The 23632-nt window shown below is 38.1% G+C and overlaps 4 protein-coding genes across 4 annotated transcripts in view; 3 read left to right on the forward strand and 1 right to left on the reverse strand.

Moving 5' to 3' along the window:
• Nucleotides 1–11890, forward strand: part of Snx21 (Sorting nexin 21) — a 60102-nt gene extending 48212 nt beyond the window's left edge. The window contains exon 4 of the mRNA XM_019042576.2: nucleotides 5101–11890. Within this exon, the coding sequence (XP_018898121.2) occupies nucleotides 5101–5472 (372 nt within the window). The 3' untranslated portion in view covers nucleotides 5473–11890. The remainder of the gene's footprint in view (nucleotides 1–5100) is intronic.
• Nucleotides 1–23632, forward strand: part of HemK2 (HemK methyltransferase 2) — a gene marked incomplete in the record, with an annotated part of 278137 nt that overhangs the window by 107990 nt on the left and 146515 nt on the right.
• On the forward strand, nucleotides 14709–21034 carry LOC109031201 (uncharacterized). Its single transcript, XM_072299166.1, has 2 exons — nucleotides 14709–14994; nucleotides 16165–21034. The coding sequence occupies exon 2, from the start codon at nucleotides 16206–16208 to the stop codon at nucleotides 18957–18959; it is 2754 nt and encodes a 917-aa protein (XP_072155267.1). The 5' UTR covers nucleotides 14709–14994; nucleotides 16165–16205; the 3' UTR covers nucleotides 18960–21034.
• Nucleotides 21423–23522, reverse strand: LOC109031202 (uncharacterized). The gene has a single exon (XM_019042578.2). The coding sequence runs from the start codon at nucleotides 23034–23036 to the stop codon at nucleotides 21639–21641; it is 1398 nt and encodes a 465-aa protein (XP_018898123.2). The 5' UTR covers nucleotides 23037–23522; the 3' UTR covers nucleotides 21423–21638.

Below are 23632 nucleotides of genomic sequence, written 5' to 3' on the forward strand. Positions count from 1 at the left end.
CTTTATTTCCTTTCTAGAATGAGTTTGAAGTTTCGAACAACTTAACTTTGCCTGCAAACTATCGCAAATCAAGTCTTTCTAAGCATCTGGCATCCTCAATTGTCAGGGACTTTTACCGAAATGTGACTGAGCAATCAGGGAAATGTCAGGGAATTTCATTTCCTAAATTCTGTGGTAACCCTGCCGGTAAATTTGCTCGCTTCCTCGCATAGTGCGCAGGAAAGAGGAAAAAGTTTGAGATGACATCGAGGCTTATCGGTAGAGATGAGCCTGAAGTTTGCAAATGGCTAAATTTTGTCCGAGAGGAACCTCAAAATGCATGTTAAGAGTGATCCATTTCCTAGGAATATCCAAGCTCCACCTGGACAAGAGGAGGCCAGGCCACCCTAGAATGAATCGCTCCGCCTATGCTGTGCCTGAAAGGACTTTCGATGTACTTAGTCAAGGATTGTTGGAAAATTCAGGGAATTTTCGTGTGCGTTTAGCCAAGGCTTCTTGATGTTGTTAAACATAAGTCAGGGAAGTGTAGTGTACGAATCAAGGTTGTTTTCGCCAAGGCGGGCAAATCTCGCGAATTTTCGCATACGTAATTTTAGCTTCTTCGAGTAAAATCAGCGAAGTAGTGAATACAGGGAAACCCTGAAAACTTAAAAAAGTCAGGGACTTTATAAAAGTCGAAAGTCAGGAACTTTTACTGGAGATCAGGGAATGTTTTCATTAGAAGGGGAGGTTGCACTGAGCGATTGGGCCAGGATTTCAAAGTCAGGGAATTTGGCCAAAGTTAGTTAATGATTACTTCTTAGAAAAATCAAAAGGAAGTCGAGAATGTTGAAGTCGCCATCCCGACTAACGAAGCAAAAATAATGTCAAAGGGTCGAAAGCTCGTGGCGTAGGTGTGTGATTCTATGTGCATTGTGATTCAAAATCTTGGAATAACGATGTGCAAACATTCTATTTTGGAGCGGAAGCTCGTTTTTGAACCCGTGCTGGAACACCGCACGTGCGACCGCAGGATTATTTCTTGCCAAATTGAAATATATGAATTTCGGAGAATGTCGCATCCGGATTGAAAATCTATGTGGAGAGAATAGATTGTCAGACGCACGCACGTAGGACTCGTGCCCTTCCTGGTATCGACAGCAGAGCGTAGTGGGTGCCCTTTGACGTCTGAATTATTTAGGTATACGATTTTATTTTTCATTAGTTTGGAAAGCGATAAAATTCTTCACTAAACGAAAGATCATTGATTTTAGCTAGATTTCGAAGAAATATCTACCTTTTGCAAACGGTACGACCTCGGAATTTTCGCTCAAAGAGCATCTATTTCGAAGCCCTGAGCTGAACAATTACGAACCTTTGCGACCGTCCTTTTCCGGAACAATCCATACGATCAAAACGCATGGTTCAGATCGAGTTTCATTTTCGGTGAAATCCTTTTCATTCCTCACTTTAGAAATGACAAGGCCATTAGGGGATGATTTTTTTAACTCGTCCGATCCTTACCGCTGGTGCCTCAAGACACTCGTCTCGTCTTGCCCTTTATGATAATCTAGACTCACCTACCCTCTAAAACCACCCCTTATCCTGAAAAGTTCAAGTTCAAGAGGAGGATGATTTTTCGAACTCGTCCCATCTCAGCCGCCGATACCTCAAAAGACTCGTTTCATCCTGGCGTTCAAAACAACCGATATTCATCTACCCTCTAAAACCACCCTTTTCCCTGAAAAGTTCAAGCCTAGGAAGGGGATGATTTTTCGACTCATTAGGCTCATTAGGTATTTACCTATTTTCACTGAATTGTTCGGTCGAAATCTAACTATCTTTTGCTGGAAAGCGTTTTTTTCAAGTTCCGGAAAAAACTAGGCAAATTCTGATTCTGGAAACTTTTGTCCTGAGTTTAGTAGTGAAAAAACTGCTCTATTTTTAGATTCCACTTCTTGAAATGAAAACTCACGGTTGAGATAATTTTCTCTCTTTTTAATGTGACTAGCTCACGGTGAGAATCATTTACTTTGAAACTAATGTTTTTGTTTCAATAAGTTCATTCCACCGTACAGTTGACCCTAAACTTTCAAAGTTCATCTTCCATTTATTTACCTATTCCAGTGCGTGCTTACCGCGCAGTTTACTCTGTTTTGAATACTTTGTCCTTCACTCGCAGAGCGTCATCATTTTAAAATCTAAAATCTTCAGTAGGTGTGCATTCCCCTCCTCACTTCGTCCAGACGATCTAATTCCCTTCATCCCACTTTACTTTAAATTTTCACCTCGTATTGAAAAACTCAAAGTCGGAGAACAACGATCCGGGCCGGGTTCAGGGTAGGTGCATGAGGAGCGTCATCACAACCAGGGCGCTGAAATGAGAGGGGAGGAAAAAGAGAAGAATGAGGAAGAGGAGGGGAGAAAAAATGAAGAGTATCGATAAGTATCGAATTTATCGGGGAGCAAACGAAAAAATTATGAAAGAAGAAACATAAATGTGGTAAAATAATCTTAACTTCCGCCGCCACGTCGACCGCACTGTGTTTGACGCAATGCGGGTAGTATTCATGCAGTCTTGTAGGCGCTGTGCGTTTCACGCCGACTAGGTATGTACTCTAACGCCGACCCCTGACCGCTTTGTGTTTAACGCAATGCGTGAAGTATTCATGCAGTCTTGTAGGCGCTAGTATGTGTTACATGCCGCGCCGAGGGTTCCTCCTTTTCATCTCGTCAAGTCCTCGTCATCATTGCTCCCTGCGCAGCGCCGCCGCTCCAGGCCGAATTGCGTGTATGGTTTATCTCTTAACTTGACTAATGAAAGGTCCTGTCTCTCGTATCACCGAAAGACGACAAAATTAGAAATTACTAAACTTCTACTCTCGGGAAATGAGAGATTCTGCCGACTTTTCTCATTTTTAATTTTTTTTCTGAATCCGATTTTTTTTATATACCTACATTTGAAAAAATTGCAAAATTTGCTGCTCCCTAAATTTACCGCCATGGGCCGCAGCCCAAGTGGCCACCTTCTAAATCTGGCCCTGGTTGCCTCTGGTGGGTGCTCCTATGTACGAGTCTCTCTAGGGCCCAGTGGTCATACTCCCTTCACGAGGGTACGTACTCCAGTGTCTAGTCAGATTGATGAGAGAGTGGAAGAATGGGCGCTCGGCGCAGCAATTATCAGCCGCCCGCACAATACCAATCAGCCGCATGACTCAACATTACACCGTTGCCGAGTCGTCCTAGAACTATCGATGTGTTACACGGAAAACAGGGGATTCTCCATGAGCGGCAATATTTGTCGTCCGGCGCACCGTGATGATTCACGTTCAAAAGTTCACACCGACCGCGTGATCATTTGAACTCCCATTGAAATACGGGCAGAGCTCGGACTTCTTTCAACTATCTGGAGCGAATCGGGGCGCGGCAATGCGGCATCCACGGAAAGCAATTTGAGGTTCCAGTTGGGGATTCTTTTAAGCCGAGGGAATGGGTCAATTGCGCTGGTCATGGAATCGTGTTCAGGCACTTCAGGCACACTGCGCATCACTGTAGGCAAAATGCGCCAGAAAGGGCCGTTCAAGTACTAATGGACCACTAGACAAGGTTCGAATTTAAGCAATCTGATACATGTTTCTTAACCAGAATTTCACGTAGAACACGATTCACACTACGAAAATTACCGAAATCAACTTCTAACGAAGATATTAACGTTTTTATTTCGCACTGATTACGAGGAATTTGAACTGGCCGCTCACAAGAAACTCAAAGCTCTACGTGAGTCAAATCGCGCACTACAACGGTTTCAGCAAGCTTCTCAATCGAGCAATGTTCATTTTCCACCATGTGTTGTTCAAACTATTGGTAATTTGCTATAGCTGAGCCAAAAAGTCAAGATTGAAGTTGAAGATTTTTACATCGCAGAGACTGTCATGATAAACATTTAGCGCGCGATGTGAATCACGAAGAGCATTGAGTTTTCATGAGCGGGTGGTTTGAATTCACGCATCAAGAATCATTAAATATCTTCGTCAGGAGTTGATTTTGGTAATTGTCGTTGTGCGTATCGTGTTCTACGTGAAATTTTGGTTGAGAAATATGTATCAGAATGCTGAAATTCGTACCTTGTCTAGTGGTCCATTGTGGGGGTCCAAGCTTGATTTAATCGGGTCCGAATAAGAAGAAGGGGGAGGGGGTGAAGCGTAGTATTACATAAGTCTCCCATGCTTTATTAATAATATTTTCCATCGATAGTAAAATTGTCCAGCTATTTTACAGGATTTTACAATTCTACCTTGCTAAGGAAGAACGCCGCGCCGTATGAACTCGAACCTTCAGGCTGTGCCAAATTTCCTTCGATAAAACGCGAATTTCCTGGTAAACCTCTGCATATTTTTCTTCAACTTTTCAGAAAATTTTGTTCACGATTTCACGTTGAGTTCCTGAAATTTTCGAAGACAAATATTCATAACTTTTCTCAGAAATGAAAATTTTATCGGAGAAAATTTGGCGACTCTTGAATGTTCATACGACGTCAGCACGGCAGAGTTTCTTTCATGTTTGATTTATGTAACGCAAAGTCAATGAACATATCCTCCTGAAATGTTCTGTAATTTTTTTGTTAGTAGCATGGTCCCCAAGACCCTTTTTGTCGCTGTTCTGTGTCGAAATATCTTTCAAAATGGCCAACAAATTCTCTGTTTACGATCACAATTTATTTTGGAGAGGCTAGCCCCGTCCCTTCCCGCGTCTCCCTAGCTACGTCCAGAGGGAATGCCAATCCTCTTTGTCTTTACTAATAACTTTCCTAAAAAATAAACATTTTATCAAAGGAAATTTGGCAACTCTCGAATGTTCATGCGGCGTTCCCCTTTAGCCCTGCAGTATATAGCCCGTAATTTTTACTCAGTGTAACTAACCATTTTATGTGGTATAACTTCATTTGGACTACATTTTGCAATTTGGAACTATAAATTCTAGCCTTGTTTAAAAACAACGCACGTTCCATAAGTTTCCCCATGCACATAAGTGTTTTTCCAGTAGAGCCAGAATTTATAGTTTCAAATTGCTAAATGCAGTCCATTGCTAAACTTGTTTGACGGAAATTCTTTGTGTTTGCAGGCAATCCCGATCCTGGAAAACACATTCCGGCTGCTGAACAAGTTCTACACGGACCGGCACCCGGCGGTGCTGCGGGCGCTGTGCCTGCTGGTGGCGTGCTGTCACGCGGCCCGCTCGCCGGACACGGAGCGCTACGCGGGGATCGCCCTCCGCCGCTTCCAGGGCGTCTCCGACTTCGACCTCCTCCAGTACTACGTGCCGCTCCTCCAGCTCTGCGCCACCCTGGACTGGACCCGCGCCCACAAGGAGCACAACTACGGCACCATCATCAAGGAGCGGCTCGCCGACATGAAGCGCCGCGGCATGAAGGTCGACGGATGCCTCCCCTTGCTCGAGCTCCTCCTCCAGCACCAGGAACCCAAGCGGGACTAGAGCCGGGACCAGGGGACCACCCTCCTTGCGCACCCCCTCTCTGCCCCTCCATGTAGGGCTGGGTCGTGTTGTGTCGTTACGCCGACTGCCAACTCGCCGCGCCAGCGCAGTGACAAGTCTCGCCAGTTGGCAAATGGACCACTGGACAAGCTACGAATTTAAGCACTCTGATACAACCAGAATTCCACGTAGAGCACGATTCCAGAATCTAAAGTTTTTGAAATCAACCCCTTGCTAAGATATTAACGTTTCTATCTTATCGACAGAGCACAGGGGAGAATTTCGCGAGCCGCCCTGCGCCGTCCACAGAGCGCATGGCGCACGACTCGCCTTTCATTATTACACTTCATCGAGCGTTGAGAGCTCGCTAATTGCTTCACACGACCCGTGTGTAATTTTAAAAGTCGGGGAAAAAAAAAAAAAAAAAAAAAAATTACAGGATACATGAGTTTCTCCGCCAGGGAGCTCTCCCCGCAAGAAATCGTTTACCTTTCGCCCACCGGGAGAGCCGCGGCGGCTGCCAGCCTGACGCCTACAAACCTAAAGGGCTACTTCACGCATTGCGCAATGCTTGAAGTATCGCTTTAGGTTTGTAGGCGTCAGTGCGCGTTTCGAGCTGGCAGCACGCCGCGCCGCCCCGCGCCGCAGCGTGCTATAAACTTGCACACGATTAACAGGTCAGGGTATTAAAAGTAGGCAATTTGACATCAAATTCGAGATTACCGACTCAAAAAACATCACTTCCGACATTTTTGTGATCTTTCGGCATTTACCCACTTATTCCTTCCTATTTTTGAGTTTTGGAAATTCTCCCCTGTGCTCAATCGTTTATCTTACATTGGTTACTGGAGATTTGAGTTGCTCGGTCATGAGAAACGCAATACTCTACGCGAGTCAAATCGCGCCCTACAACTATTTCGGCCGGCTTCTTCAATCGAGCATTGTTCCTTTCGCAAATAATTTGGTACAGCTGAGCCGAAGCGTCAAGATTGAGGCTGCTATATTTTCGCTCCGCGGAGACTGCTACGGTAACGTTTAGTGTGTGATTTGCCTCACGTAGACCATTGAATTTTCATGAGCGGGAGGTTTGAATTCACGCGTCAAGAAACGTTCAATATTTTGGCAAGGAGTTAATTCAAGTAATTTTCGTCGTGCGAATCGTGTTCTCCGCGAAATTTTGAGTAGAAACACGAAGGTATCAGAACGCTTAACTTCGTAGGTACCATGCCTGGTGTTCCATTGGTATCTTATGTCTAAGGCAATACTGTCTTTACTTCATCGGTTTCTAGATGGAAGAACGTAATTCCATTCCAGGGTCGATAAATTAACCAAACGAGTCGATTTTTTACCTACAAGATTACGACTGTACTATTTCTGTTGAAAATGTCTCTGATTTTGGCGAGTTAACAGAAAAAGTCTGTGAAGTTTTCGGTGAGAAACCCTCTACAGTGTTCTGCAACGTTAAAATTTATGGTCTAAGTGCGAAACCACGTATCTCCGTCTGCAAGGTTGCAGACCTCCCATCATACTTTACTATCTCTTTGGAAAATCAGGCGACATAATTCCTTGAAAACTCCCTTGACTTTTATTCTTCGTTAGCAGTATGTATTTTTTTCTTTGTATATTTCAAGATATTAAGTTGACTTGTTCGTCTTCGGAAAAATTGAGTTAGGAGGGGAAATTTTGAAACGCTACAGTGGAGATACGTGGTTTCACACTACGGCCACCGAAATCTAGATAAGTTCATTCGTTTGGGAAATGACGATCTAGCGAGGCAGGCTGCCTCTTTGAAAATCAACTATGTACGAAGGGATGTGAGACTGAGGGTCTCACTAGCATTGCAATGTTGCAAATTTCATTCTACAGTTTACTCATTTAAACTAAAACGGTTGTAAATGTATTTTTTTAAACTTTCTAATTTTTGACTATTTCATAAATTGAAGTAATCTTAATTCGGGTTGCCATCAGACTGGCTTAAGTATGAAACAGAGCTTATGAATGTCGGACTACCTTATGAAAAGAATCATCCTGCTGTGAATATGATGTGAATCACTGTCAAGTCAAGTTGCCAGGCAAACTTAAAACTGATGTCTGATTATTTTATGGAACCAACAGGTCAATATGATCATGCTGACTTCAGACTGAAGAAGGTTTTCCCCACAGACAGTCTGCGACATATACACACAGTCATGAGGGAAGTGACTCTCAAAGTTTTTGGATGTGTCTTTAAGTAGCTCCCATTTTTCAGAAACCATATTTAAAATCAGTTAGTTACCATAACATATTAAAATTAAGGAGGGAGTTAGACTTTTGAACCACCATATGTATGTTTATTCTGGTTTTCAAAAGCACCATTACGTCCTATCATAACCTGTATTTTGACTTTCACTAAACATAGCAGTGAGTATGTACTTTTTACCAGTAGAAGTCTTAAAATAGTTAATGGACAATCATTAGGAATCTGACTTTGTAAAGTGCTTATTCATCATTCTTTCTCAGAAAGTACGCAATTGCATTACAATTTCCCCCTCATTTTTTACAGTAAGTTTTCAGGGGCTCTTGGGCTCTACATTGAATGTTTTTTGGCTGTCAATTATTCATGCAAGAATTTTGGGTTTTACACAGGTACATTTGCCTATTTTGTTTCGCTGTTTCGCTCATTAATGCAATTAGCTCTATTTGCGGTCATTCATGTTTGTAGTCTCATTTTATAGATGAAGAGATTGTGAAATTATTGTACATATATTTTTTTATTATTTTTTGTCTCGAAACCTTTAAGTGTCAACTTCTCTGATTAGAAAATCAATTTTTCATTTATTTTAGGCAACATTAAATGAATGCTGTTGTGTTAATTCGCTGAATTTTCGGTTCTTCTGGTCTTAATTACAGTAGTGACCTATCATGTCTTCAACATTTAATACTACATTTCCCCCCCCCCTCCCCCCATTTTTTCCCCTCTAATTTTGTGTAAGTAATGATTCTCTCAATTATTCCGAAAATAATTTCAAAACAAGGAACTTAGTTACGCGTAATGGAATGATATTTTATCGTTACTTTCTAGACTTTGTGATAGTATATTTATGCAGTCTTCCTTCATACCCTTGATTAGCTCAGCAATCATCAAAGATTGTTGGCAAATTTCTTGCAATTGTGAAAGTTGTATTTCTTTCCAGCAGTTGTGTCAGGGTTTTATTTAAGAGTGTTTAAACGTGGACATTTTTTCCTCTTTTCCTTACACACAACGATGAAAATACATTTGAAAGTTCTCAAATGTGTGAAAATATATGCCCTCTCTGTTTATTTTTTTAAGTAGAATAGATATAAATCAATATTTAAGAGTAAGATTTGACTAATTATACTTTTTATACGTAAATAATTTGAGGCATGTTTTCACTCATACCCATAAAGAGTACCCTTGCTCCCTGGGGTAAATATGTAGAATCCTGATCCATGCCATCGTTTTTAGTCATACAAAAAGCGTCAATCATTAGACAATGTTTTCACTCCATTATATTGTACATAGGCACTCCTTCTTATTTAATGGTTTTATTTTTATCACATTGCTTAAGTTATCTCCTTAGAGGCTTGTTTGTTACATGTACAGTATTTTCATAGTTCCCATTCTCCGATCACATATAGTTTTTATTGTTATCTTTAGAATGGGTCTGTTTTTTTTGATAAAAAGTATCTGTATCTTAACGAATACTTTAAAGTCTTACTCATTTAACCGAAAATCATACAAAATGGATTGTAAAGTACCACCAGTTTAGGTAACAGAATTTGCAAGCAAATTTTCATGGCTTTGCTATCTCTCAAAAAAGTCTTTTAAATTTTGAGACTTGTATTTCTTTTAAATTCTGACTTTTAAGTTTACAAGACTTTTTTAAAATTATTGTAAGTAATTACTTGTGAGAATTCAACGTTTCCCAATACATGAGTTCAAAACCATAATCTGCTTGAGTCAAATCGCACACTAAATGTTACTGTAATAGTCTCTGCAATGTAAAAATATGGCAACCTCAGTCTCTGTGCTACAACTCAGCCATTGTACATTGTTTACTCTTAGAACAACACAGGGCAAGGAAGGAACACAGCTCGATCAAAGAGCCCGCCAAAACTGCCGTAGTGCATGATATGATTCACATTGACTCTGGTTTTTTGTGTGGGTGAAAAGTTCAAATTTTTTGTAACCAGCTCTAAATAAAAACGTTGATATGATGGTTAGATGTTAATTTTTGGTATTTTTGTGTGCGAATTATATTCAAAGTGAAAATTGAAGAGGAAACATATCTGAATGCCTAAATTTTTACCTTGTCTAGGGGTCCATTCTGTAAATCAAGTTTGCATTGTGCACCTAATTTCCTTAATAGGAAGTAACAAAAGTGTTTTCATTCCAAATGCTTCTTTTGCGTATTTAAAATCACTCAGCAAATGAGTTATAAGTCTAATCCAATTTTTTACCTCTCAAAAGATGGTATCTATACACTTAAATTAACAAGCAAAATTGTATCGGTCAATTACAAAAGAGCTGAAGCGCTAAAAATGAGAACTCAAGAAAAATGGTAATAACCCTTTTAATTGACCCCTTATAAATCTCAGAGCTCTGAAATATTATTACGAATGAATTAATCTGCAATTTAAAACGGATTGGTTTATACAGTTTCTAATGTTTTTTTTGTATTTTTATATCTGGCGCTTGAGCCCTATTGTAACTGACCGATTCAATTCAAACTAACTACAGGAGACCCATTTTATCTTGTAGAACGTCTCAGGTTTTCGTATCTGTAAAAACAAATGTAAATATTCTTCTCACCATTTGTACTTGCTATTTTTATTGTAAAAACGATTCCTGATTATACCAAGCACCTTCATACTGAGGTCATTTCACCATACTGTAGGTACCATTCAATGACTTTGCCATCCTCCCTAGAATACAAAAAAGTGAGACTATAAGTACCGATACTTTAGTTTTCATTGTCACAAACTTCCTTTTATTTTACTACAGAAAACCCACCCGTTTTCTAGGTGTATTTTTCAAAATATGTCTTCAGTGACCGAGATAAAGGTACTCTTCACAAATTTCATGCAAAAATATTACACATAATCACTCGACGATGAAATAAGAACAGATATTCGCAATTTTCTAATTTCGCCATCGATTATCTTTTTTTAATCCTTTCACAACCATTGCTCAATTTTTTAATTCATAGCTGTATAGGAGCTCCAGCTTTCCAACCTTTTACTAAAAAGTTTCACAAAGTAGTGAAAAATAAAAAAGAAACTTACCCTCCAAACCCCCAAAAAATTATGTACTGTATTTTATTGTTCTTAATCCAACTACGTCAATTATTTCTTTCAATAAGCTTCTGATACAAGAAGGTTATTTAGGGTGCGTACGCTTATTTAATGAAATGTCATAAGATGTAATTATTATCTCATGAGGAAAGATGAAGAACATCAAATTGAGTTTAAACAGAACAGAGGAGTTATTGTGGTTCAAAAGATTACTCTGTTTAGCTTACATTCCAGTTTTGTCATCAGTTTTTTTAAATCATCTTTTAGATGTTGAGTGAGATCTATTCCCCTCTGTCCTTTCCTTGTCCATGTGATTTTTCTTAGTTGCCGTTGAGTTCTGAATTTTATTAGTAATACTTGTATGTTCCATAACCTTCGATTATTTAATATTTTTTTCCTCCCCCCCTTTTTTCTCTCTTTTTTTCTTTCTTTTCAGAAAATTAGTCAGAATGTATTTTATATCATAAATTGAAGACTGAAATTGATGCATGCATTAGTTTTATGATTGCTTGGAACACACATCTGAGTAGGTATCTGAAAACTGCTTAATCAAGAAGTCAATTTTTCAATGATGCAAGATCGCTTTTTGCATCGTCCAAAGTCCTTTTACTGCCTTTTAGTGAATGATTATTGGTGCTGATACCCTGGAAATGACTTAAAAAATAGCATTAGCATTTTAACCCATACGTACAGCCATTGAACAGTGAATATAATTTTATTCTTTTAGAATTCGAATGGACTATAACGAATTTTTTTAAATCCCAGTCTTGTTTTTTTAAAGATTTTATACTCATTTATTCTGTGAATGAGCTGTCAATTTAATGTGTGATTACTTCGAAAAATGCTATGAAAGCTAAGAAAAGAATAATGTGATAATTGAAGTGTTACATTAACGGCAATGGTTTCTGTGTTCAGCCTTTCGAAAATGTGACAAAAAATATTTTTTTCTCAGCTAAACATTACTTAAATCCCTTTCTTTCATTTGAATGGCTTTTTCCAATCTTCCACTCCGTGTCATTTCGTTAAAAAAAGGCATCTGTTTTTCCTTGTTATCTCATTCAAAACTTTTATTGTACCAACATAGATTTTGAAAATAAATTAGACTATCATGTGAAAAAAGTGATCAAGTGGTTTATTCCTTTTCTTCCTTCAAGGAATTTTTGCATTGCATGGATTGGAGAAGAAATGCGACTTTTTTCAGCAGGAGTCCAACCCTACGGAAAGGTAAAATTTTTAAAAAGCCTTAGTCCTACAGTTCAGTCAAGAAATTCAGTTTCAGTATTTCACAAGAGATTCTTCATATTGCATGTTTACAGTTCCATGGTAAATTTTTCTTTCCACACCCTTCGAGAGGCTTTTTTTGAATTTTACCATAAACTTAGACCAGCAAAGACACCCTTTAGGGTGGGAACATTAACTGGACTACATTTTGCAATTTGGAACTATAAATCCTAGTCCGGTTTAAAAACAACGTATGTGCCATTAGTTTCCTTATGCACATAAGTGTTTTTTCCAGAAGAGCCAGAATTTATAGTTCCGAATTGCAAAATGAAGTCCAACCGAGAAGGCACGCCCGACTCATGGTTGCTAAATTGCTCTGAAAAATCAGCTTTTTAACATTGAATCTTATGGGAATGATGCTATGTTTCAGCAAAATCTGGTAACTATAGTCTAACTCTAGAGAAGACTGTAGAAAAATTACGATTGATGAATTGTCTGAGAGTCAGTGCCATTCCAACAATCTTTTAAGTAAGTATAGAGTCAGGCGTGCGTAGGATTTGTCAAACAAACTAAATACTGGAAAACAAAGAGAACGTAAAAGCAGCCCGAAACCGAAACGACAATCAAAAACACAGGAAATGCGGAAACAAGGCTAAAATAAGTTGAGAGAGGAAAGTCATAATGCCTTCAATTTTATGCATACATATTTTTGGGCAAAATGAGAGACGACGTTTCTCCATTTGCGACGTTGCAGACATCCTTAGAAATTTTATTTTTCTTTCGAGAAGCTGGTCAACATAAAACTTAAATTCTCCATGATTTTTCGCATTCGATAGCAGAAGATTTGGTTCAAAATTTATTGTCGTAAATTTGGATTGTTTCTCATGGAAGAGATGAAATAAGAACGGAAATTTTGAAACACCGCAATGGAGATACGTGGTTTCGCATCTCAGTCGGTGCGATACGGACATCCATCAAGCTTAAATAGTTGCATCAAGTCCCCGTCACCGCCGACCAACGCGTCTGTCGATCGAATCAACTACAGGTAGTATGAGCACTTGAGCAGGGAGTCAAAACGCCTTCAATTTTTTGAACGCAATACGGACATCCGTCGAGGTTGTATAGTTGTATCAAGGCGCCGTAGCAAACGCGTCCCATTGTTTATCGATACAGACGAATAAAAGTTGAGAGAGGAAAGTCATAATGCCTTCAATTTTATGCATACATATTTTTGGGCAAAATGAGAGACGACGTTTCTCCATTTGCGACGTTGCAGACTTCCTTAGAAATTTTATTTTTCTTTCGAGAAGCTGGTCAACATAAAACTTAAATTCTCCATGATTTTTCGCATTCGATAGCAGAAGATTTGGTTCAAAATTTATTGTCGTAAATTTGGATTGTTTCTCATGGAAGAGATGAAATAAGAACGGAAATTTTGAAACACCGCAATGGAGATACGTGGTTTCGCATCTCAGTCGGTGCGATACGGACATCCATCAAGCTTAAATAGTTGCATCAAGTCCCCGTCACCGCCGACCAACGCGTCTGTCGATCGAATCAACTACAGGTAGTATGAGCACTTGAGCAGGGAGTCAAAACGCCTTCAATTTTTTGAACGCAATACGGACATCCGTCGAGGTTGTATAGTTGTATCAAGGCGCCGTAGCAAACGCGTCCCATTGTTTATCGATACAGACGAATAAAAGTTGAGAGAGGAAAGTCATAATGCCTTCAATTTTATGCGTACGTATTTTTGGGCAAAATGAGAGACGACGTTTCTCCATTTGCGACGTTGCAGACTTCCTTAGAAATTTTCTTTTCCTCTCGAGAAGCTGGTCAACGTAAAACTTAAATTCTCCATGATTTTTCGCATTCGATAGCAGAAGATTTGGTTCAAAATTTACTGTCGTAAATTTGGATTGTTTCTCATGGAAGAGATGAAATAAGAACGGAAATTTTGAAACACCGCAATGGAGATACGTGGTTTCGCGTGTCCGTGAAGTTAGAACCCCGACTTTTAAAATTTTTAATTTTCTCTTTTGCTCATCATTGCTCATTATTTGCTCACCTCGAAAATCGCTTTCATTTTTTTTTGCGGAGGCATGCACTCCCCAAAAATCGAACATTCGGAGAGGTCATTGATCTTAGCACCCCCACTTTGTCCGATTGACCTGAAAATGGTCTTAAACGACGCAGAATCATTTGTTCACCTTTGCTCAGCCCTTAGTTTTCGTTGCTCACCTCCCTTTTCATTCATCTCCCAATTCATTTTTCATTCTCATTTTCTTGCTCAGAAGGAAATCAGTCAGACATTTTTTGGACGAAAATAGTTCAAAACCATGGTCAAAGCGAAAACGAAACGCGTGAATTCAAATGCTGCGCTTCCTTCTACTTTTTTCGCGCCAATAACTGTAAGCAGGTTGAGCCGCTTTTTCAGCACTGCATAAACGAAAGTTATCAAATCGGCAGCTTCAGTATCATTTTATTTTACTGACCAAAAATCTCACTTGACTCAAAATTCTTTGAATTGAGGATGAATTTCAACTATTTTTATCCAGTTTTTAAATACGATGCAATTTGGCCAGGTCTTAGGCTTTTTACAAAATCATTCAAACACAATTTTTTGTTTCCCTCCCATACCCATACTTGACGTGTTGCAAACATAACATAACCTTGAAAACGAAACAAATAAAAAAAAACAAAAACAAAAAACAATAATAATAAAACCTAAAACCTAAAACCGCGGCGAAGCATAGCATTGTAAAATAAATTTTCCCACACGTTCATCATGATATACCAGCAAAAGTGATTATCGATGATTTATTAGAGTCTCTTAAACTTCTTGTAACTTCACTTTGGTGTCAATGACTTTCTTTTCTTTCTATAATCGTAATGTCATAGCGTTTGAACTACACAACATTGAATCCAATAGAGATGACTTAGTACTACATAATGCCTTCGTTAAACTGGATTGTAATTCCTCACACCAAAATTCGAGCGAAACACGTAAGTGTCTTTTTTTAATTTTTCGCTCCATAATATTCACTGAATCACCAAATAATAACCTCCTTTATTTTCTGGACTTGTTGGGCAGTCTGATCTCATGAGGATTTAGATTTCTGCTGGATATGCCAATTAGCTCAGCAAACTATAATTATAAAAGGACCTCCTCATTATCTCCTCATAACTTAGTCATTTTTAAAATTGCACTCTTAACTATCTCGATACGTCCATCACTTTTCTGAGGCGTTCAACTGTTACCTACGAGAATGGAGAGGCCGTAACTACTCGGGTTTCGTGACGTCAAACTAGTAGAGTATTCGCTGTGTTAAGGTGATTTGATGGACGCCATATTTTGTGTCAGAACGGCATGCGATATATCGCATCCATTGGTTCCATTTTGTCAGCTACTCGTCATTTTTCTCCAATTTTGAGATCGCAATTCTGTTGTCAGGAGACTTGAGCACTCGCCAATTTTAACAAAGAAATTCAACGTAATAAAGGCGTGGTTTTTTTAGAGAGAAAACATCGCATTCGATACTGATACTGAAACTGCACTTGAATGCGATATTTTCTCCGTAAAAAACCACGCCTTTATTACGTTGAATTTCTTTGTTAAAATTGGTGAGTGCTGAGTACCTGACAACGAAATTGCGATCTCAAAATTGGAGAAAAATGACAAGTAGCTGAAAAAATGGAACCAATGGATGCCATATATCGCATGCGTTCTGACTCAAAATATGGCGTCCATCGAATCACCTTAACCAATCAGGGTTGCCGTCGATCAGCCGAAGTTGCATGAGCGGTGCGTTTGAATCTTAGTGGGGTAACGATTTTTGGTATTTAGTCTTGTTCAGCTCTTATTTCCTCAATTATCAGACAATGTAATTTATGAACTAGGCGATTTTTGGATGTGAAATTTTATCTTCCTTCAAAAAGGTTCTCATGAATTTTTGCATCAGATCAACCCCTATAAAGATATTAGCACCAAAAAAACATGTGTCATACATTCTCCCACAAGAACACATGTTAAATCGCGGCCGAGTTTCATAAACTAACGTGATGTCACAGAATCATAGTTACGGCCTCTCTGTTCTTGTAGGCAATGGTTCAACAAGTAAGTACAAAACCTTTGATCAATCTGCAGACTTTGAAAATTTATTTTTGTTTTTACAGAGCGAAAATCTTTGAACTTGGATTGAAAAAGCCGCCAAAGGATGGGCACTCAACGTGCCATCTCAGATCATGACACCAAAATCCTTTCTCTTCTCCGAGAACAAAGAACTCAAGGACTTTTCACAGATGTCAAAATTGTAAGTGCAGATACTGTTTTTTGGGCTCATGCTTGCGTACTGGCACCTTTTAGTTCATTAATATCAAAAATTTTCTACTCGAAAAGTGAGGGGTCTGAAAAAAAGTGGTCTACGCAATGTCCGTGTACTTTGACATTCCCTGACAACAATGTAGCAGGGAATAACCTTTCAAGATTTTGTGAGGAGTGCATTCAAAAAGTCATAGATTTCATTTACTGTGGGCAAATAAAAGTGGATCGAAATCATGCTGAACACGTCCAGTTTGTCGTTAAATTCTTGGAAATTGAAAATCTACCTGTGCATGGATCCCTCCTTAATGAGGAAATTTTAATGAACGAAGGAACCTTTCACAGTCATAATCTTCAAAATGATTCAAGGAATAAAAGAAAATTCTCTCCTGTCAGTTCCTCTGAAAGGTCCACATTAAACTCAAAGCCAGGTAAAGCAGTCAGGCTCAATTTTGAAAATATTTTAAGCGAAAATAATTCCCTGTGTTCCAAGAGTGAAGTGGTTCCAAAAACTTCAGCTGAAGTCTTAGGCAAGATAAATTCCAGTAGCTCAGATGAATTGATTAAAAGAGACGGAATCGTTGCTGTATCAAGCCCTCTGCAAAACCCAGCAAAAGTAGAGGAATTTTCAACAAATTCAGTGAATAAAGTAAAAACAGCGAAAAAGCGGAAATCGATTTCAAACCTTTTGTGTCTCCACTGCCCATTTGAAGGCTCTTCTCCTTTTGAGTTGATCAATCACAAACTAGAAGCCACCCATGAGGAAGATGTTAAGTGTTTCCTCTGCAATAGTAACCATTCCAGCAATGGAGATCTTCTAACTCACTTGAAGAAACATTTAGAAAAGCCTGCTGCTTCCTCATCTGATCAAAATGAGAAAAGCTCTGTTTTCAAGTGTGAAATTTGCAACAAAGAATTTGGTTGGCGGCACAATTTTCTGCGACATCTTGACTCCCATATGTTACCTGACAAGAAATGTTCCAGTTGCGACTTCGTTACTAACACTGATCAAGCTTTGAAGTATCACATCAGGAAAATGCACTCTGATTTCTCTTTTGCATGCAATCATGAGAATTGCTCCTTCAAAACAAAGCGCAAAGGCAATTTAAAAAATCATATTTTATCTGTCCATAAAAAAACAAGGCTGTGCTGCTCTAACTGTGACAAAACCTTCAGCCAGAAAAAAAATCTCCAGCGACACATGAACCTTTACCATAATACACTGAGCACAATTCATCATTGTTCCTTGTGCACTTATGTGACACATCGTGCAGACAATCTTCAAAAACACAAGCTTTCAATGCACAACATTAAAGGAATGCAAGGATGGGACCTCCAGACAGAAGAAAGGGCCCCCGAGAAGCCTTTAAGTCCTGTAACCCTCAGTGTTATTTCGCCACAAACTAGAAACGAGCAGTTCTCTCAAAATCCCATCGATGTTAGCTTTTGCTTGAGCACAAGTATTGCTGATGGCTCCAACGGCTCTGGAACACCTCTTACATTGAATGTTGTTTCATCACAGAACAGAGATGAGCAAAGCTTCACTCAGAAACCTCTAGATATGAACTTTTGTTTGAGCACGAGTATATCAGGCAGCTCTAATTTTTCCCCAGTTGTGAGCGTCTCATGCAGTGACTTCACGGTGAAAAATCCCTCTTTTAGTAGCCCCCAGCTCAGTCTTGGTCTCCAAGGATGCATTCCAGCTTATACTCAAAATGGATCCAATTTTTCTTTAATTAGCACAGAAAGCAAGAACCAAAACAAGTCAGTGTCGCAAATGATCTCCCTTCCTGACATAGATTGCAACAATACTGGCACCTTATCTTTCAATGAAACAGCAGGAACCCTGACATATCATAATTTGAACTCAGACTCAACAGGAGCCCTAATTCTTAATGAAACGACTGGCGAACTGACCTACATCAAGCTTGTTCCCCAGACACCTCAGATGCCGGTGCATGAGTATCCCAATTTTCCATGCTCTGAATATACCCTCCCCTGTACAAACTATTCTCTCACAAATGACACTGTAATTCTGAATGAAAGCACTGGTGAGCTTGATTCGATTAAACAGCAGGAAATGTTGGAATTCGACCGCGCTCTAGGAAGGTATGACGAAGATGCTGTGCTATTTGACCCAGCAGAAGAAGAAGAGGAAGAAAATGAGCTTTTGGATTTCGACCCAGCAGACTTTATGAATGAGTCAAACTCAAACCCAGAAATTCCGGTGCTGAATGAGTGGACAGGAGAAATCAACCTATTGCCAAACAACTTCCTTGGTGGCCCATTTTTGGATGAGCAGACAGGGCAGTTGTCTGTTTTTGATCTCTTTGATAACGACGCAATTTTTGACTGTCTGGAAGAGCCACCCTTGCCAAATGTTATTCTGAACGAAAACACCGGGGAGATACTGCGTAACAATAAAACAGAGACTGCTACAGATTATCGCCCCAATGAAATATTGGCTGAAGCAAGTGATTGTGCTGTGTTCTGTGAGGATCTCACATTAGACAATGATTGTGAATATTCGCTAAATGAAGCCACTGGTCAATTGTCTATCGCGTGGCCAGATGTGAGTGAGGACTCGAACATTTCTTTCTTGTTGAATGAACTGACTGGAGAGCTGAGTGTCAAAGGAGTGAATGGATAGAAAAATGGTACCTCTCATCCATCATCATATCAGGAATGGTTCAAGTAGAATTGTAGGGGATTCTATTTGAAGGAGTTCATCGATTTGTGATATCCAGAAAGACACCTCTGAAGTTAAACATTTTATGAAAAGCTTACAATACAAATGAACTTGAATTTCAATCTTTGAGGCTTGGAAATCATTTCCAGGAAATGAGCGGTGGTGTTTTTATTTATTATGTATACCCTGAGATTAGTGCTACTTAAGGAGATAAATTTCTCAAATTTTAAAAAATGTCAAATGACTCCTAAATTTCTGATACCTTTCTTTTAAAGTCAAAGTTTAGCTGTTATCATCCTCGCAACTTTTACTGATGAAGTTCCTATTTTACTTTTCTTCACTGAGGTATGATCGCAATTTTCTTTCTGTGAAAAGATTAGTACATAACTCAGGAGGGTTCTGGAAAAAGGGTCCATAGTATACTTCGTCTAAATTTGCTCATTTTGCCAAGCAGTGGATATCTGGACGAATGGCAGCATTGATCTTTGTCCAGATGAGACAGACTGGAAAAATGAATGCATTCATGTCCTATAAGCCCTTCTCCTAGAATCCTCCTCCATTTTTTTTGTATCCATTGAAAAATGAAGTTGTCTTTGAGGATTTTTTTATTTAAAGTTTTGTAGCTTTTTCTGAGTATGTTCTAGTCATTGTCGTAAAATGTATGAAAACTTAATTTCTATTGTAATACATTATTACTACGTACATCAAATTTTTATCAAAGAATTGAATGAACCCTATAGTGATTGTGGCTGTTGAGAAAAGTTGTAGTAAAAAACTCGTAAATTTTAAGAGAATTCAAAGTTTACTTCAAAACCACTCGAAAATTACGTTAAAAAATTCTTTAAATATTCGTATCAGGAAACTTTTTTCGAGGCTTTTTTTTACATAAAATTGAAGTAAAATTTTAAATAAATTTTTTCACGTGAATTTCGATTTTTTACAAACTACCTGCGAGCAAAAATGAGGGGAAAAAAACTGTTGAACAGAAAAGTATAAAAGGAAAAGTTGCAGCCCATCAAAATTGAGGATCCAAGTAGTTTGTTGTTTTTTATGTAAATTCTACGTTTTCTTTTAATTAAAATAACACTATTTTTTTATTTTAAAAAATTCCCCAAAAGGGCTCCCTAAAACGAGTATTTTAAAAAGTTTTTTACTTAAAATTTACAAGTTTTTTACATTTTTTTGACAACTTTTTGTAGAATTTTTTTGTAAGAGCCTCTATTGCTACCAGGGTTCATGTATTTCTCAGCCAGCTAGTTGGATTGCATCTAGCAGTGGGAAACTAACGCAACCACAGTATTTTCGTACCTATCTGTACAATTTTTTCTTTGCTTTAAAAGCACACAATAATTAATGTACAGTGTTATTCACACAGTCTTTTTCCTCTGAAATTATAACATTTTTTGGGTAGGAAACCGAAAACTATTTGCAACTCAATGCATTATTTTTTTTAAAGAAACAGATGAAGATGCATAATCTTGAAAACACGGTAATTGCGTTGATTTCTTTCTGTCAAATGCAACCCAATTGTCAAAAATAAATTTGGCAGATAAGGTTGAAAATCATATTAAGCCCAATTGAACTTGTGAACCTGCCAATTGAGTTGGAATTCCAAAGTTGTGGGTATAATTGTCTCAATTAATTGAAAAAGTCTTGAAGGTAGGCATGTTTTATCTTCAAAAGTAGTGAGTACACATGTAAGTAATTGACAATGAAAATTGCTTAACGAGATTGAGAAATGAATCATTGCAGCTAAATTGGTTCGATCCTTTTATAACTCTGTACCTATATATTCATTTCTAATGAAGAGAGAAATATTATTTTTTGGGCAAAATATTATTTGTTTTATACTAGCCATGATGATTGAGTAGAAAACTCACGTGCTGTTACTAAAATTTTCATAGTTTCCTGTCCCTCTTGTGAATGTCTCAAAGTCTTTTCTCCTTGTGCGTTGAGGTCATTACGCACTGCAACTCACGCTGCATCTAATTGTTGATTTTTATAATTTAAATACATATTTCTTAATTGACTGAAAAGCATTATGCTCATTTTCCATCCTCAGATCCCAAATTCTTCTGAAAAATACGGGCCTGCCCTGTTGAAGTTTCTCTTTGCAAGTCAGTTCGAGGTGCTGAGAGTAACGTAAGTGTAGCAAGTATGAATAAAGAAGTTGACCTGTCCAAGCACATTTCTTTATGATTTTGGGATTACTCCTGACGGCTCAGTTCATTCTTAAATGCAGTGCATACTTATGTACTTAAAAAAGTTGTTAACTTCGTTCTTGACCTCTTTTTTTCCCTGAATAAATCAGAATATAAACTGAGATACAAGGTTCTCTTGTAGGAGCACTGATATTCTTTACCAGTTTTCCATTTTATCGTATGAGGATAAAAGTAGTTATCATAAGAAAATTGGTAAAAGGTTGCTTTCAGAAAATAAGAGTTTTTTTTCTTCAAAAATAATCGGTTCCATTTATAAAAAATTATACTTTTCAAAAAAAGAAAAAACACTGAGTAACAAACAAAGATTTTGTCAATAAATAATCTTACTTAAATCAATTAACAAAGTTATTTACATTATTTACAGGAATCGAAAGTAAACCTGGCTAAGATCAATGACACTTCAGAATATTCAATTTGTTCACAATCTTAATTTGATATTGTTCACAAACAAAATGCAAATAATTAGATTGACAAAGCAAACATAGCTGAAAACAAGTACAAAACTATTGAGAACATTAACTTTAGATGTATCCATAGACATGTTTATAAAACCAGTGAATAAGTTACAGATTAGGAAATAAAATAAGGAGTTGTGATTGACTGCTTCTAGCAAGAGAGAAATACGGAATTTTTCCTTCAGCTCTTTGTTAAAAATAATCTTATTGAAAATTTCAATCACTAGACAAATGAGCAACATTGCAGAGGCTAGAATTAGAATCCAAAAAATATAGCTCGCATTGATGACTCGTCTGGAAATTGGGTCCACACCGTCAAAATACAGGTGCAGCATCATGAAGACAATGGACATAGGGAATAGAGTTGACAGCATGTCAATAATTGAATACGCTTGGTCTTTCAGCGGAAAATATTGTTTCAGCAAAATTCCGAAGAGGTAAAGTATTTCATACCCCAAGGCAGACACAATGCCTTCTCGGTTGGCGACAATGAAGTCCTCTCGTTCAATTTCACTGAATACCCAGTCTCTTACACCGTAATTAAGAAGATACTGGTGAATTAAAAGTAGAGAAGAGCTTATAAAAAATACATTGAGTACTTTAAAATTACTCAACTTAAAAATTATAAATGATGCTAACTTGACTACAGCCAAAGTTATAAAAAAGTTCCAATGGGTTCCGTATTCTTTGACATTTACATGGTAGTCACATATTATCACAGAAACATACCGACCAATGCCCAAGATTAAAAGAGGGAAGATGTTTTTCGCCACTTTGACTATATTTTCTTCATGATTTGGGAACCTAGACACGATAGCATTTGAAACAATGAAAAGCCCTACACCAGCATCCATGACACTGTACCCGACTGTCTCTGTTTTAGTGAATCTGTGAGGGAAAAAGTTAAAATCAACTGCTAAAATTACCATACCACTAAAAATTAGGACAATACTCCTGAAGTAGGTAATGTATACTTGCTGGTTGGCAACAGGAAGAATAATCAAATCATTTATAGATGCCTTATTCTTATTATCTAAGACATTCCATAGGAGGAATGTGAAACAAAGTAAAACAACAGTTGTAAAAATTGATACGACAGAATTAGAGTAGACAGTTGAGGCTAGGAGAACGGGCAGGATTAGAATACCATGTTCCAAGACAAACTCCAATGGAAATCTTAAAGTTGTCTTGAGACTATCTAGGTTGTTGTGAACCATCAAGACATTTATCAGCATCTCCAGAAAAAGGAGAATGAAACAAGGCATCGTCAGCATGTAAAAAGTCTCCGAGATAGTGGAGAACTCTTTTTCTACTTTGCGCTCGATGATTTCTGCAGCCATCACGTTCACATCCTGGTTCATGGTGAGGAAAGTGCTTGAAATTCACGGCAGGAAATTCAGTGGTGGGCACAGGATAGAATAAAGGCAGATTTCACGAACAGTATTACAGTTACAATGATAAGAGACTTGCTTCCTCCAGAAGATGATAAACACTTCAAACACAATTCAAACTTACGCAGATCGAAACGATCTGAAAAAGAACAGAGAATTCAAAAGCCAAACGGATATGTATGTGCGACATCATGCTTTGAAACCGGTTTATTAATGCGTGATTATGGAAATGGAGACGAGTGAAGGAGAAATCCGGAATGATAAGAGCGAATCTGGATGTTTCTGCACGATAAGACGAACCTAACCTCAAAAAGTATTGTTTTCGTGTTACAGTGTTACCTCTATCCTCAAAGTCAATATTCGCAGATCTCGTATCAATTCTTCAGCTAATAACTCTTGCAAAAATAATATTTACTAAGCATAGAAACATAAATGTACGATATTTCTTCAATTTTCAATCGAAATTCAATAGATATAACCTTTTGATAATTAAATATCATCTCATTGATCTCGAAATCTTGTTTTTAGGGGCTTTTTGAACAATTATGTTGTATTCTTGTATTAGA

This window comes from Bemisia tabaci, chromosome 4, assembly GCF_918797505.1.
Source record: "Bemisia tabaci chromosome 4, PGI_BMITA_v3".
Lineage (NCBI taxonomy): Eukaryota > Metazoa > Arthropoda > Insecta > Hemiptera > Aleyrodidae > Bemisia > Bemisia tabaci.